Source organism: Siphateles boraxobius, unplaced genomic scaffold (assembly GCF_051911475.1).
Source record: "Siphateles boraxobius isolate OS27281-9 unplaced genomic scaffold, OSU_SipBor_1 8, whole genome shotgun sequence".
Taxonomy (NCBI): domain Eukaryota; kingdom Metazoa; phylum Chordata; class Actinopteri; order Cypriniformes; family Leuciscidae; genus Siphateles; species Siphateles boraxobius.
In genome coordinates, this window is record NW_027509208.1 from 34,025,514 (window position 1) to 34,042,955 (window position 17,442).

The 17,442-nt window shown below is 39.3% G+C and overlaps 1 protein-coding gene across 5 annotated transcripts in view; it reads right to left on the reverse strand.

Annotated features, from left to right (window-relative positions):
• Positions 1 to 17,442, reverse strand: part of arhgap18 (Rho GTPase activating protein 18) — a 49,452-nt gene that overhangs the window by 15,546 nt on the left and 16,464 nt on the right. For 4 of the 5 annotated variants that reach the window (XM_077220551.1, XM_077220550.1, XM_077220549.1 and 1 more), the window contains 2 exons: positions 7,205 to 7,389; positions 121 to 356 (listed from right to left, as the gene is read on the reverse strand). In XM_077220551.1, the coding sequence (XP_077076666.1) occupies positions 121 to 356; positions 7,205 to 7,389 (421 nt within the window). Of the gene's footprint in view, positions 1 to 120; positions 357 to 7,204; positions 7,390 to 14,288; positions 14,382 to 17,442 lie in introns of all 5 variants that reach the window. The other variant, XM_077220547.1, reaches the window with a different exon arrangement.

Consider the following 17,442-nt stretch of genomic DNA (forward strand, 5'->3'; position numbering starts at 1 on the left):
GCTAAATTACATTGAAACTGGAATGCCTTCATACATCTTTGTTCTAGACGGATGGTCATTCATTCACACATGACCTACTGTATTGGGGCAGGAACAGCACTAATATGCAAGTTTTCTTACTTTACTTTGTGAATCAGGTGGTGGTTTAAAGATCTCTCGGACATCTGGGACAGTATATGATTTGTTCCGCTTGCGTAGCGTCTGTTTGAGCGTTTCCACACGCCTCTCCACGGCGGCCGCTTGCGTTCGGGTCAGAGTTGACAGCAGAGCGATGCTGTCCTCGCCGCCTGAAGCCGATTCGTCGAACAGCGTCGCTAGCCCCGCCTCCATCAGCCATGCCTCCTCCTGCTCCCCCTCTGCAGAACAACACAGGACAGAAGAGAAGATAAGCCTGGACCATGCGTGCCGCACGAGTCCTGGAAAGTGAAGCCGAAGCGCCTCGATCGCCCCCTGGTGGCTGGTCCCAGTACAGCTCATAACCCCCGCCCTCCCCTTGAAGTCTAATGGACGTGAGGCAAACTAAACAATCAAATTACACTTCAAATACATTTTTTTCAAAGATGTTTTGTAACATTTTAAGTAGTTTTTAATCACGCTGAAGCAAGTTTAGTGTTCATTTTTTAAAATAAGATCTTAAGATTGGTCTTAGTTCATTATTTGATGCTATAAAAACGGGGATGTGAAGTCAGCTGTGATTGACAGCTTCTCTAAGCGAAGTAGTCACTGAGGCACCAACAGACTTTTTGGGGTATTTCTGGGAGGAGCTTCAGCTTTAATTTCACACCGGCATAATAAGTTGTTCTGCAGTAAACTGTACTAAACGCTTCTACTGCGCAAGAACTCAGCGCCATAGTGGGTCTTTGGCGGCTTCACTTTTCTACAATGGAAAGGAGTGAAGGAGCGTCGTCCATCTTTTTTTACAGTCTATGGCCTGGACTATCTCTGACACCGAGTGAAATACAGCCAGGTGTTCTGGGATTCATGTTGACACTCGCTATCAGCTGAACTAAGGCCATCATTCTTGTTATTAAAAGTGATTTAACACCTTTTATGAATCACACAGGATAAATGACATATATGTGTCACAATGTGTTATTTTCATCACAGCCGTGGTGAGGAGGAAGACGTTAAATTAGCTCTGAGAGGAAGCAGAAATATCTTCCTCTTCCGGTAGCTTCACAATGCAGACGCTCACAGGAGTCGAGGAAGTCACAGTTTGCTGTTCCTTTCGGGGCCAAACAATTCCTGCTGTTCGTCCATGACCATCTCTGTCTGTGGTTTTAATTGTGGGTTCTTCCTGTAAACAAACAATACCTAATGTACACTGCCTTGAGCAATGCGTTTAGGTTAAAAAGAAATTTAAAACGTAGCATGTATTAAACACTTTGCTGCATGCTGGTACAATTTTATGTTAAACTATGACAAATTGAAAGAATTTGAGAAATTTTAACTTGTGGTATAAAGTCAACAGGTCAACCATTATGGCTGAATTTTCTATTTAAAGTTTAGACAATTTGAATGCTCTATTTCTATTCTAAAAGTGACAGATCTAATTTCAGTCCATCTAATTTTGAAGTTCAGATCACCAGCTATTTCTCTATGCTATTCAAGACATTTAAGCCCTTTTACGGCCTTATATTTCAAGGTAAAAGAGAAAGTAAGAAAGTTAAAATGAAGTTTAACACAGAATCCAGGGACACCCTGCTTGAGGACTGACAGTATTCACGTGTGCTGTGTGCCAGCAGTCTGGCAGAAGTGTAAGTGCAAGTCATGTTTTAATCTTGCTTCGCATAGCATGCTGAACTCAGCAGAAAATATGATGAAAATGTACAAGAACCCATTTTATCATCACAATCTTTTGCAATAAAGACTTTTACATTGAAGCTTAGCAACACAAAACAATGTTGTGAATGACTCACCAATGGTTTGAAAAACTCTGTTGAGTTTAAACCACATATAGACAGACTGAATCCCGTTTACAGCAGGGTCATTTCGTCTCAAATCAAACTAATTTCAGAAACTTCCCCAGCTCAAATTTTTGATTTTGTTCATATTTTTCCTGAAGAAAGACAAATGATAAAAGACAAAATATTAAATATCATGAATAAATATTTATTGAATATACTTCCATAGAGGGAGGTCAAAATTAGCCAAATCACTGGAGGGTGAAAAAAAGCATCATTATTTTAGAGATTGGTAGGTCTATTAGAGAAATCTTCATTGCATTATATGCCAACGGTGACAGTTCCATGCATACCTGGTAACTCAAGAAGGGTTTAAGATATCTTAATATCCTTTTAGATTTTGGTTCTTAACAAACTGTTCTTTTGGTATGTTCATTTTGAGGCCCAATATATGATTAATTTCCAGAGAAATGGTGATCTCAATGCATCTCCATAAGTAAATTGTTGAACTTTACTCATTTCCAATGGTCGAAAATCAAAAGTGGGTAATATTTCAAACAGCTGATACTTATTATATTCAAAGAGGAATGGAATGTCAGAAGGACAAATAATGTGCCCAAAAATGTAACCATTGGCATATAATGCAACAAAAATGGCTAAAGTCAACAGATTTTACTAATAAAACTCTGTGTAAAAATTTATTAATTATGCTGACATCTTTCTAAAATCATTTTTACCCTCCTGTAATTTTGTTCCAAATCTCAGGTTAAAATGGTCATTTTGACCCTCCTCTATAAAATAGTGGATTACTCAGTAAATACTCAATGATATCTAATAATTTGGCTTTCTTCTTCATTTATGCATGTATTTTACCAGAAAAGAAATGATCAAAGTCTAAAGGTTTAGGGACCTCTAAATGAGTAGACAGAATGACCCAGCAGTTAACTAAAACTAAAACTAAACTAAAAAAGTCAGTACTTGAAATAAAATAAGCATGAACAGCAATAAAATATAATAAACTTATTTTATTTCAGCTAGTTGCTAAGGCAGTATTTTTAATTAACATTTAAAGATGAAGTACTAAAATAAATAAATAAATATTATTATATATAATCATTAAATATTATAAGCAAATAGTATATCAGTGATAGAACCTGAAGTGTAGCTGTAAACCAGTGTTGCTTTACTGTGTAGATTAAATATCATTTGAATTTAAATGTGATACTTTTATGTAATTAAACATGTAATTACATTCAATATCTATGTTTCCATTCAAAGTTGTGACTCCAAAATTGGAATATGGCATAACACATTTGGGAATAAAGCAGCATTTCCATTCCATGTGTTCAAGAGAACAAAATCATCACTTCCTGATAAACTGGCACCAAATATCACTACTAAAAATGGAAGTTACTGCAGTTGGGCTCTTTTTCCTCCATCATAAAAGACTGCATCTCAGAGCGGCAGACGAAACACAACAAACGTGGTCATGATATCTTGCGTCCGGAGGCGGGTGCTGCTGTTGGGATAGCAGTCGTGTAAAACAGTTCTGGGGGGGAATTACACCAAACCGATTTGACGATGTTCAGGCATTTCAGATTGAGCAAAACAACATTTCAGATACTGTGCAGTGAGATCGGTCCACTGGTTGGTTCAGTTATGACATCCCGTCATGCAAAGTCACATGACTTTCTTGATGCGCATCAAGGGATTTATTTGGTTTCCATCGTAGTTTATGTGCATTTCTTCTTATCGAATAAAACAATTATCTGACTCAATTGAGTGCATCATTTTTTAAATTTGTGTGTTTCCATCCAGCGTTTTTTTATGCGATATCCACAAGGTTCACATAAAAATAGATGGATGGAAACATGGCTAGTGATGATATGGTTTTTCATAATTCTCAACACAGTATAGCTCATCCGCATTAAAGGATTAGTGCACTTCAGAATTATAAAAAGAAGAAAATAAATGAAGGTTTTTGAGGAAAACATTCCAGGACTTTCCTCCATATAGTCACTTCAATGGGGTCCAAATATCAATTTCAGTGCAGCTTCAAAGTCTCGACACGATTCCAGCCGAGGAATAAGAGTCTTATCTAGACAAACCATCGTCATTTTATAAAAAACAACATTTATATACTGATCAACCGCAACTGCTGGTCTTGCACTAGCTCTGCGATGCGACACACATTACGTAATCACGTTGAAAGATCACGCGTGACGTAGGCGGAAGTACAGACCTAATGTTTACAAAAACAACGTGCCAAGACTAAGTCAAACACCCTTTACTAAAAAAAAAAAATGGTAACAAAATTTTTTTTGCCCTACGCTACATTTCTGAACTGGAACACGCGTGACCCTTCAACCTTATTACGTAATGTGTGTCGCATTGCAGAGCTAGTGCAAGACGAGCATTTGTGGTTAAAAAGTATATAAAGGTTTTGGGGTTTTTTTTAGGAAATTACTCATGGTTTGGCTAGATCAGATTCTTATTCCTCGGCTGGGAACGTGTAGGGCAGGGGTCGGCAAGTAAGTTTGGCATTCGGCCCAAAAAAAAATGTCACCACTAGATGGCGGGCCAGAACAAAGTCAAAGGATAATTTAAGAAATGAATTGATGAAAATGCAACTAGAATTGCCTGTAACAGTTACAGTGTCTTTTGTAACAGGTAGTGAGCTGTTACTCTGTGCTAAATCCTGTAGTCATTAACAAAAAGCCACATTTGTGTGGCGGTGTCCGAGTTTTACACTGGAAAAATTAATAAAGCATTAGTGACACGTAACCTGGCAAGTATCTTCATTCACCAACTTGCAACACAGTGGCATAAAACATTTGGGAATAAAGCAGCATTTCAATTCCATGTGTTCAAGAGAACAAAATCATCACTTCCTGATAAACTGGCACCAAATATCACTACTAAAAATGGAAGTTGCTGCAGTTGCTGCTGTCCTTGCTAAAACACACATATGTGACACTGTATCACAAAACCAGTCACAAGTAGCATGGGTATATTTGTGGCAATAGCCAACAATACATTGTATGGGTCAAAATTATCAATTTTTCTTTTATGCCAAGAATCAATAGGATTTTAGGTAAAGATCATGTTCCATGAAGATATTTTGTATATTTCCTACCGTAAATATAAAACATTTACATTTACCTGACATTTACATTTAGCTGACGCTTTTATCCAAAGCGACTTACAATTGCTATATTTCAGAGGTCGCACACGCCTCTGGAGCAACTATGGGTTAAGTGTCTTGCTCAGGGACACATTGGTGTCTCACAGTGGATTCGAACCCGGGTCTCTCAAATCAAAGGCATTTGTCTTATCCACTGCGCCATCACCACCCCAAAACGCCCCACCCCAAAAACATTTATTTTTGTGAGTGAAGGCGATTTTCTCATGTTTAGCTTTTTTTGCACCCTCAGATTCCAGATTTTCAAATGGTTGTATCTCGGCCAAATCCTATCCTAAAAAACCATACATCAATGGAAAGCTTATTTATTCAGCTTTCAGATGATGTATAAATCTCAATTTAAAAACATTGAGCCATGTGAATGGTTTTGTGGATTTTTGTGGATTTCTTTCTGGATATTGTGAATAATAAATGTGTATCATTTTAATTAGCTTGTTACACAATGAAGCCTAACTTATTGTAATAATTATTTTACGTAGCCAACACTTAAGGTTCTTGCACACTGAGTCCGAAATTTTCATATGCTTTTTTTCGTATTCCTTCATTCCTCATTCAGTGGCTCTGAATTGTCAAAACACCATTCAAAATGCTTGCTATGGATGCGAAAAACGCAGAAAATCGAACCCGATCCAAATTTTTTTATGACAGACGAAAGTTTCGGAGGCAGTGTGTTAACATGATTGACAAAACATGAGGTCGCATTTCTTTTTTAACGTGCAAACATTTTGCAAATTCCGGACTCTGTGTGCAAGGACCTATACACTCAGAATTACTCCTTGCCATCCTCATGTACTAAACTGCATTTTTTTTATTTTATTTTTTTATTGTTTGCATGCTGGAGGTAGCCTACGCTATTAAGTCGTGTGCAGCGTGATGTTAACATTTAAGCTAGCTGGTTAGAGAACATGGCACTATCAAAGAGCCTAAAGAGTAAAGTTGACAGCGAAAATAGAGCATTGATAGAGCAAGAATGGAAAGACAACTATGCGTTTATCCGACCTACTTTTGTGAATGCAAAGCCCGTGTGTCTTATCTGCAACGAAGCGATCCACGGACTCTTCTGAATGTCTTTCAGAACTTTCAAATTAAAAGCTTTCAATTCACCTCAAAATAAAACATTGCAGCAAAAACGTTCGCGTACTTTTATTTTGAAGGCAAAATCACTAAAGACGAAGTGATTATGAGTAATCTATTTCTGAACCAGCCGCTATCAGAATAATCTGGCTGCGTGTGTGCGGGCCAGATATTTTTGCTGGAGGGCCGCCTGTTGCTGACCCCTGATGTAGAGCCTTTGAAGCTGCATTGAAACCATAAGAATAGCCTGGCTCCGCCCTCCTACGTACTTCCGCTCAATTTTCATTTTTCTTCAGTACTAGTCTGGGATTGGGCTGTAGACTTTGGTTTTCTCTGATCAATTTTTTACCGGGCCAATCAGCCAACAGAGGGAGTGGCTGAGAACAATGACGTTGATGTCGTGCGTTATTTTGAGTTGTAGTTCAGTAATGGCAGCGGAGAAAGATGTGAGCGAAGCCATTCGGTCCATTGTGGCAACGCTGCCGAATATCAAGAAGTTAAAGCCAGAGCAAGAACCTCCCGACGGGGTTTGGGAAAAGTTTGATTTTCCAGCTCGCTCCGTTAGTGGTGAATGAGTTGGCTAAGGCGAACGCTAGGCATACGTCACTCACGACCAAACGTTAGCGATTGGTTATGGCAGATCCAATAGTTTTAGACTTCAATAGAGTACCCACCTACAGGGAAGTTAACGCTTGTCAATGGAGCGGTGTCAGACTCGATGTACAAATGAAATGAAATGTAAGAGAGTCTGGTAGGACCAGGCTACCGTTGGACCTCATTGAAGTCACTATATGGAGAAAAATGATTTTCGACTGAAGAAAGAAAGACATGAACATCTTGGACGAAGTGGGGGTGAGTAAATTATCAGGGAACTTTTAATTCTGAACTAATCTTTTAACAAATAAATAATTGAAGTATTCAATGTAATAATAATCCAAAAATCATTTTGTAAGAAGCTCCACAGGTGAAACACAGTCACAGTCACAGATCATTCTGAAGAGGTTCAGACAGGCAGTGCTCTCACCGTCAGCCACCTTCAGCTGCTCGTCCTCCTGCGTCTCAGCATCTCCACTGTGCTGGATGATCTCCAGCTCTTTAAAGTAGTCCACCATGACCTGCTCGTCCAGAGAGTCCTGAGAGCTGCAGCGCTGGTACGGGGCCTTGCCGGAGCCTTTGCTCCTCTGGACATTGTACTGACCGGTTTTGCGGCTGCATCAACACAGAGAAGAGATAGAGATGTCAAATAAACCAAATCATTAATGTTCAGACCATGGGTGAAACCAGTGCTGTTCACAGCCAGCTCTCCAACACCAGTAACAGACAGAAAACAGCGGCGTTTCAACAAGCACTTATCTGTTTGCGCTGGACCCACTCACTCACTCATCAGCATCTGACAAGAGTTTGAAATGCATCGATATGAAATTTCTCAGCTTTTATCGGCCGATACAGACTGTTGGCCGATACATCGGTGCATCTCTAGTTTGGGGGAAAGGTTTTTTTAAAGAGGGAAATAGTGCCTATGAAAAGCCTTTGTGATAGTGGTTTCTGATGATTGATATTCATCACCCACTGAACCGAACACCAAGACTGCTACTGTCCATTAAAAATCATTGATAACACTTTAGTTTAGGGTCCAATTCTCTCTATCAACTAGGTGTTTTATTAGCAATCTTATTATTAGGATATTGGCTGTTTATTAGTACTTTTAAAGCACATATTAATGCCTTATTCTGCATGACCTTATTCTACATCTCTTAATGGGATAGTTCACCCAAAAATGTCACTAATATCCTATACTCACTATTAACTATGTCTTTTGCCTCAAACTCATAATTAATGCTTTTTAATCGTTAGTAAGGTAGTTGTTATTTAGCTTAGGTATTGGGTGGATTAAAGTGATAGTCTCTCTCCCCCCCCCCCCCGGACTTCATGGGGAAAATGCTACAGAAGTGCCGAATAGGACTCTAGAGTATTTTCTTCTCATTGGATGCATGACACAGCAGGAATGAAGAGCTCCCGCTGCTTATCCTGCCAACGGGATCAGGACAGGAAGTCCCAAAAACAAGGAAATAAAGATGCTATTGTGAGGCTGATTGTTTGCCTGGTTTCTGGGGCAGGACGGGCACAGAGAGCTCTCTCAGACGCTGGCTCATTCCCTCTCAGGATGAAGGTATAAATAAAAGGTCAAAGCTCAGCACTCTTCAGTGCTGCTGGACATCCGAGATACTTGATGTCGGCAAGCAGTTTTCTGGCTAGGATCAGGCTTGTATCCAAAGATTTCAGTTCACTGAGGTTGTAATGGGGGCAGTCACTTTTGCTTCACTGGAAAACGGTGATCAAGCAGAAAGTAGCTCTTCAGTTTCTGGGTCAAGGCTGCTTTAAGACTGAACTCAACATGTCCAAGACTTTCAGGTCGAAACGTTGTACAGTCCAATAAATTGACTCCTTGGAAGCAGAAGTGGCAGTGTGTTTTCACTGTTTTTTCTTTACTCTCACATCAAAGGGTTTGTCCATTTTTTTAAATAACATCACAGCCATAAAACATGATCTGCTAGTTCCTGGTCAGTTTCAGAGAGAAGGACATGATTTGATGGGAGAACGGGTTTGATTGAGCAATGTGATTGGATTTTGGTCTGTACTTTCAGAAAAAGAAGACTGTTCATTTCCATTGAGAATATCTGCTAAAAGCTGCTTAATCAACTTTTAAGAGCACACAAGCATATAACAACTAACACTTCTGACTTCATGGGGGTTTTAATATGAAGACACCAGCCAGCCAGAACAAATCAAACATTTACTCTAACAAATCAGCCTTATTCGTCACGTTGGTTGAGGTGATTTGCATTTGCAGTCGTCACATACAGGCAGCTAAAAGTGGCATCTTAAATCATTCCTTGCAAATACACGGATCTCAAATGAAAAGGGGGAAAATCAACAACCTTTCCTTGGTCAAAAACGCTGACGTTCATGGTTTAGCTATTAACAAGGGTTTGTGTCGTGGGGAACTGGGGGAGTGAGATCTTCTCTCAGTGGACTCTGCATGCTAAAGGTCAGATAGAAATGACTGAAACACAGCAGATAAAGAAAGAGAAAGAGGACAAAAGGGTCAAGAGTCACATTGTTTCTCATTTTGGATAGACAAACAAAAGAGGCAGTTTATAGCAGACAAAACACTAACACATTGTGTGTCCTCAAGGCGATGTACGAGTGCAGGACAGGCTGATGGTGGCTACAGAGCCGAGTCAAAGGGCCAAAAGCAATGTAGGAGTATGAGCAGTTTCTATGATGACCAGGAGTGTAGCGGAGGAATGTGGCCGCTTGGAGACCGGGACGTGTTTAAATATGTGCTTTCATGTTAAAATGCTGAGATCCGTTTAAAGAGAAACACACTGAACTTGCATAATGTGATGCATTTCAAAGGGAAACAGAAACGGGATATGTAGGATGGGACTAGACTTTATTTTCAATTTAAACCAATATTGTAGGGGTGTAACGATACCCTCATGTCACGATTCGATACATATCATGAGACTGAACTCACGATGCGATATTATTACGATGCTCCAAGACATGTGATAAAAGGATAACAAAAAAAAAATGTTTTACTGTTGATTAAAAATGCTAGATTTGGTTTTACATTGTGTGTGTAAATGAACAGGCTTGGACTTGGTGCTGGTAACAAGCAGGACAATAGAGACACAAGAATAACAATATTCATGATTCTCAAGCTGAAAATACTGAATTATTTTAGATGAATATGTTTGCACTCTGCCACTGACTAGATATATTTAAAATAATGTAGGCCACTTTTTACTCCTAGCATCAGACATTTTGCATAATTAGGACCCACATATTCCACCATTGCTGTATTATACATTATATAGTAGTAGTAGTAGTAGTAGTACTGACACTAAAACTCTGTAAACTTGAATTTATTTTCTCACACAGTTATTTTTATTTTGGATGAACTATACACAATACAGATTGTTACTATCCACGATACAGAGTTTTGCAGTTTTGTATTGGGATATATTATGACACGATATATTGTTACACCCCTACAATATTGCATATGCAGGTTAAAATGACTTACATATAATAATAAATAAATAAATAATGTGAGTAAAGTCACTGAATGTTCCTCTGGGGACTCAGTGTGCTTGACTTTCGCGACTCACACTCCTCTTCGGGAAATAAGTCTCTTTTTGGCTGTGGATTATGAGTTGTGCTTCCTGATCCTGTGGGACTCACTGCTGGCGTCTCCATGGGAACGGCTCAAAAGCTCAGGAGTCAGAGCGGGATCGGAGGGAACACCGCAACAGTCGGACGCTGATGCATTAGGACCGTGTAGATTGACCTTTACACCATTCAAGAATGATGCCGAAAAAGAAGTGTGTATATTTGATGCTCAGGTTATAGTTATAGCACTTCAAATGCCCGAACACGGTTCGGCTGATCAACTCAGTGTTAAACTATCTCTCATAGCCGTCTGAGAGTTCACAAGTCTCAGCATGAGTGGAAAATATTTCATGCCTACTTTTGTTTCTCTGCTTCCTGCAGGAAGGATTTAAAGCTATTCTCAATGACTGAATTGATGTGCACACTTTTATCTGATTACTTTGAAATTATTATAATTTTCGATTTACTTGTTGAACTTTTTCAAATATTATGCTTTTATTTTTGTATTTTTTTACTATGTCTGTTTTCCACTTTCATTAATGCAATGTTTGTATAATTGTACGTTTTGTTGGATCTCATTCTTGTGAAGCGCTTTGAGATGCTACTTTTAAAGACTTTGAAAACTTTTAAAGAAGTTTTATTATTACATATTTAAAAAAAATTTACATTGAGATTGCATAATAAGAGCATCCAAGTCACATATCACGCATAATCTCAGCTTTATTTGTGTTGAAGTGAACTTCTCAAACCAGACATTTATGGTACAGCGATAAAGGCCAGGCTACGCTAGTGCTTGTTGATTCTGTACAGTTAGTGTGAGTGTGTGTGTGTAGTGAAAGAGCTGTCTTTGAGTCCTGACCCGGCTGAACATCCAACGCCCATCCCGGACAACCCACACAAAGCATGCAGCGCACTATGAATGAAATATTCATTATGCAATGGTACAGCCACACGGGATGGAAAGTCAAGCGATGTTTACCATGTCAGCACCGGTTAAACCATCAAACACAACAACACAAAACCAACACACACCCTTCCATGCTCCTCATGGAGATACTCCCAATGTCATGCATGATCCATGTTTACCTTTACAGATGCTTCACCTTCATCATAGAGATGCCTAAATTCAGCATAGCAATAAACTTTAATTAAACTTTAAATGTTTTATCAGAAATTCTGTTTTAATTTCTTTGGATTCCGTTTATTTATGATTTAATACAAATTTATTATCAAACATGGTCGGTAATCAAATGAATGCATAACACTTTAACAATCTAAATCATCATTTAAAATGTTATCAAATTGGAAAAAAAAAGTGTGCAATGTGGGGTATTCCTAAAAACATGTTTTCATAAACTATATTCTTATTAGGCTATTACTTTGTAAAGTGTACAACACTAATATATTTGTCACAATTTCTTCAAGTTACACCTAACTTTAATTTTGGCGTGTTGCAGTGAAAAGCTGTGAGTTTATGTGTGTATCTGCCAATATTTTTCTCAGATGAAATGCTGCTGTAGTGACTCTCTAGTTACTTGACAATCATAAGATGTGGTGGCTTTTAGAAGGACTTTATAATCAGCTTATCAATGGTGACCGCATGAGGCTTCACACTTTCTAAATATTTTCAGAGCTGCTCTCTCTGAAAATAGGCCATTGTGGTGATTTTTCTTACACATACAACTTAAGGAATTATTAAACATTTCTCATGGGTGAGATGACTTGTGACACCGCAAATGTAGAATTATTTTACATATCCCCTGATAGACTTAAAAGTCTTAATAAAAACAAAACATTCGAAATGTCTCATCCTGGACGCTTAACACACACACATTTTATTTTATTATTTTTATCTAAAGTAAAATAATTGGTTCAGTAGATTTTTAGTAACATATTTATTTTATAATAATTTCATTTATGTTTATTAAAGAAGCAGAATGTTTTTTCAACTGCAGGTAGTGTGAAATCTTGTGAAATATACGTGTGTGTGTGTGTGTGTGTGTGTGTGTGTGTGTGTGTGTGTGTGTGTGTGTGTGTGTGTGTGTGTGTGTGTGTGTGTGTGAGAGAGAGAGAGAGAGAGAGAGTGTGAGTGAGTGAGTGAGTGAGTGAGTGAGTGAGTGAGTGAGTGAGTGAGTGAGTGAGTGAGTGAGTGAGTGAGATTCATACTCACGAATCATGATATGTTAAAATGTTTATTTCATTATTAGAAAACCTCTTTTTATCACTTCCTTTATCCTCAGCAATCCCCCTGTGCTGGGTGTGTGTGTGGGGGGGGTGCACTTTGTGTCAGAGCTCAAAAATAACCCTCATTACTTTCATTGTGTCAAAGTTCAAAAATGTATAAATAGACATTCTACTTACGAGATCATACACATTAGCCAATTACTCTATGGTCATAGGTCATATTCATTCCGGAGGATGCCCAAGGTCATCACTAGGGCACGGGGGAGGGGCAAGGTCAAGAGGTCAATCAATTATACGGTCATCAATCGTTTTGACACATGGTGCATCATAAACACTACTCAAAACATTGGAGAGAGAGTTGTTTCCCCTGCCACTCCTCAGACTCGACGCTCACGCGGGTTGCCAGATTGAGGACGAGTGACAGGAGCTAGTGCAGTCGACAACAGAAGGCGACGACCCTTAAGCCCAAAGTACACTTCGGCTGTCCACAACGGTCCTGGTTTTAATATGCATCTGGTCATAGAGATGTTTAGATGGATGCCGAGGATTTTATGTCGGGCAGAATCTGCGATGTCTGACCCAGTTTGTTTGCTGGCTTCCATGGCATTTTCCACCAACTGGCAACCCGGGGTGTTGAAATACTATTGGGTAAATTAGCCGTGGGCAGAGTCACACAGACCAAAACTAAAACAGACATTCTGATACGAAACGCACGTTTCAAAGTAGAATAACTGGCTGTAGAATCGGGCTGTCACTACGTTCGAAAATCGATTGCACAATCGATCGGACCAGCCAACACAAGTTTCGAAAACGAAAATAGGGAACCGATTGGTTTTTTTTTAACCAAAAATGTGTTTTAGGTAGACAGATCAATACAGTACACAGAACATGTAGGATGTTGGAAAATAACAATGTCTTTTCTGTTTGCCAAATGCTTTTTGTGAACAAGCATATCAAGCGCACCGTTATTTGTTGCTTAGTGACGTGTGTGTTCAAGCAAGCCAGAAACGCGCCGATTCTGCGCAATACGCTGTATTTAATATATCATGAGGACTCACGAGTTGCGTATTTGCGCTAAATCCACGTAGATTTGGCTTACACGAACTTCCCCAGCAAAGTGAGTAAACATAGAAACACGCCAAATTGGCTCGTGATATGACATTCATTTTTATCCGAATTTGGAAAAATCGATTTTACAATCGATTCAATGAACACATATGTCTCAAACATCGAACAGGATTTTTTCACAAAAGTGACGGCCCTACTGTAGAACTGTTTTTCAGAGAAATGAGTATGAGAACTTAACATGTTTCCTTAATATCTGCAAACATATGGTATATGTATACTTTAGTACGGTCAAAAAATACATACAGCACCTTTAACATAAGCGAGCTCAGCAAAATGATGCATGAAATGAAATCAATCAATCAATGAAAGTTTGATAGAGAAATAAATTACAATAATGCATTCTTAAGATAAAAGTGCCTAAATAGTTAAAATATATATTTTTTTCCTTTTATTTTGAGCTGGAATATGACAGACTTTTCTTTCTGGTGGACTATTCTCCCACACAGTATTCTATTAGATCCAAATATAGAAACTTCTTCCTTAAACATGCTTTCATGCTGAATCTAAACAACAGGCCAGTCTGCAAACAACCATTAAAAAGCAGATCCCCGAGCAAACAGCCAAAGGCCAGCTGGCAGAGCCACACACACACACATGAGGAACACAGAACGCTTCACCTCAGGCCGCTGTGCTCCGGCTGGAAGAGTCCCCGAGGGAGTTGGGCTCGCAGCTGCTGAACGAGGAACACACCTGTACACACACCTGTACATCTGAGGACACACACATCAGCCAGCATCCCGTTTCACCAGCCGTCAGCTCTAGCAGGAGCACACACACCTCACAGAGTGGACTTACTTTAGAGAGTCTCTGTTAGAGGCACCATGAAATCAAAACTGACTTATTATTTTGCAGTGTTTATTGTAAATGATTTATCGGTGCACAACATTATCGTTTTAAATTTCTGTTCTAGATAATCTTGAATCAGAATAACTTCCTCTTGCAGCATCTCTTCTCTGATGAAGAGGGTGGAGCCACACACATACGTCAATCACATGAGATCCACCAATAGCAAACCACAACCATCCAATCAATTCCCTACAGACAAAATCAAGCCCCGCCCACATTTGTTCTTGTTCCTGAAGCTTTTCACTCGGATACGCACAATCGGCGCAACGTCATAGAATGTCTCTGAACAGATTCACACCCACTTTTAGGGGAAAATAAAGACTTCCCATAGACTTCCATACAAAATAGCGTCACAAAACAACGTCCGTACACAGCCGCCAAGCGTGAATAACTTAAGCAATCGCTAAGATGTCAAGTACATGTCAAGTAATTATATGTCCACCCTGCCTGCTATAGAGCGTGAAAGATACATCAACAAACTTAATTTGATCAATTTAAAAACATGTCCCTTCATTCTCCCAGTGTCAAATTGATGTAACAACCCCACTCAGTGGCCAGAGGTGTACTTACCCAAACATTTACTCTTAGTCGTACCCCATCGAGTAACCATGGTAAGCCAGTGAATGATTTAACTTTGTTTTTTAAAGTAAACATCTTTAAATATATGTATTATGTATTATGATGATATGCATTATAATATATCTTATAATATATAACCCCACTGGTGGGGTTGTTACACCAATAGCTTGTTTGCATATGACGTCACGTCACTGCGTTGCCATGCCGAGAAATGCAGATGCAGGGCAGGAAGTGATTTGCTATATTTAGGAAGCACTATAACAAACTCAAAATGCCTATGTTTTGCGTCGTTTATGGTTGCTCAAATCGATCAAACCGAGAAACCACGAGGAGTTTTTATCGTGTACCAAAAGTTGTTGTTCATAAGGGGGAAAATGCAAGAAATTGACAGAAAAACACTGGAAAAAGTGGATTGCAAACCTACGTCTGCGGTCGGGAGGAGCCAAATCGGAAAATGCCTGTGTGTGCAGTGATCACTTCGTCAAAGGTGAGTTAATACAACTTATGTGGCTATGTTTGTGTAACGTACCAGTTTCCGAACTTTGTAAAGTCAAAGTATGTCTGTAAGACAAGGTAGTTGCTGATATCTACCGCCTCGATGGCAGGCAAATCTTTCAATTCAGTTGAAAATTCGCTCCTCTTCATAACGTAAGGATCACGTCCAACATATGTTTCGATTTTTTGTTTATCTTTCTCTTGTAATAGCGTCTAAAGTAGTACAGTGGGGGCTTTCCTCCATCTCGTCCATTCCGCTCTTCACTTCCTGCCCTCCATCTGAATTTCGCACGTCATCACAATCACGTGACTGCAAACCACCTATTTGACGCTGGGAGAATGAAGGGACATGTTTTTAAATTAACCAAATTAAGTTTGTTGTAGGGCTGTCGCGATAACCGCAATATTGCAGTACCGCGCTACTGACAGGCCAACCGCAGAGGAATGCAAGTAACCGCAGCAACCGCGAACCGCGTTTTCTTTTCTCATAAGGCCACCCTTCGTGGTTCGTACCATGTGTATTGAATGTTAAATAAGTTAATAATGATAACAAGACTGTTTATCATGGTGATTTGTACAGAGGATTCGTGGATTTGGACTTACGCCTAAACAGACAGTGAATGTGATCGACTGAGCGCGTGCGATTACCTGCGTCTGTCTTTGAAGTCAAGTCATGTATATTCATGAAAAGGTTGCCGTTTCCAAGGAACGCGAAATATTTGTCGTAGGCTATTATCCTTTTAACGTTTAAGGGTATTTACCATGAATGGCGTCAGCGCTGGTCAGCATTACACAGCGCGAGGAAGCCGTGGGGGGAAAGCAGCGAGTCACGCATTTAATCAATGCCATTGGTCTCTATTAAGTGAAGCATTGCTTCAGCTTTGCCCAAAAGTGAAGCATTGCTGGCCAGCTGAGCCTTGAAAAGTGGAGCTCAAAGTTAAACAAACATCATTTAAGGAATCAGCTTTTTTGAACGTTTTCATTGAATGAACGGTTTAATGACTCACTCAAAGACAGTCCGTTGGCGTAACAACTGCGCGCTGAGTGACAGTCTTTCAATGCGCAGAGACGCTGTGTAGTTTCGGTTACATTGGTTACATTGTTTTTGTGTATGCTGACCACATCATAACAGGTATATATATAGCAACAAATAAATATATAAATAAATGGCGGCAAAACCGCATATCGCGCTATTGAGCAACTCAAAATTACCGCAAGGGAAATTCCTTCACCGCGACAGCCCTAGTTTGTTGATGTATCTTTCACGCTCTATGGCAGGCAGGGTGGACATATCATTACTTGACATGTTTTAAATTAGTGATTTCTTAAGTTATTCATGCCCGCCGGCTGTGTACGGACGTTGGTTTGTGCCGTTATTTTGTTTTGAAACCTATGGGAAGTCTAGTTTGTTTTCCCCTAAAAAGGGGGGGGGGGGGGGGGGGGGGGTATGAAATTGACAGTTAAGTTCCTGAATGTGCCGGTAGTGCGTATACGACACAATAGAGAAGAAAAGATGATCGCAACTTCCGTTTCATGCCAACTTTTAAACTGGTCGACTGGTGTGGGATTTTCAATGGCTGATGCCAGTTATAAAGAACAATTGATCGTTGGTCATTGAAGCGGTTTAAATATATTATAGTATTAGTGACATCACACACTAGAATAATATTAACTTTGTGCTAAAGTTTAGTCATTGAACACAGTAAACCCTAATAAGTCAACAGTAAAAAAATTAAATAAGCATTTACAATTTTTTAAGTTAATAAACTCCAAGATTAGAGCTTTATATTTTGGTTTGTAATGAACAAGCATGGTAATTGAACTTAACCTGTAATATTCAGTAAGCTATAA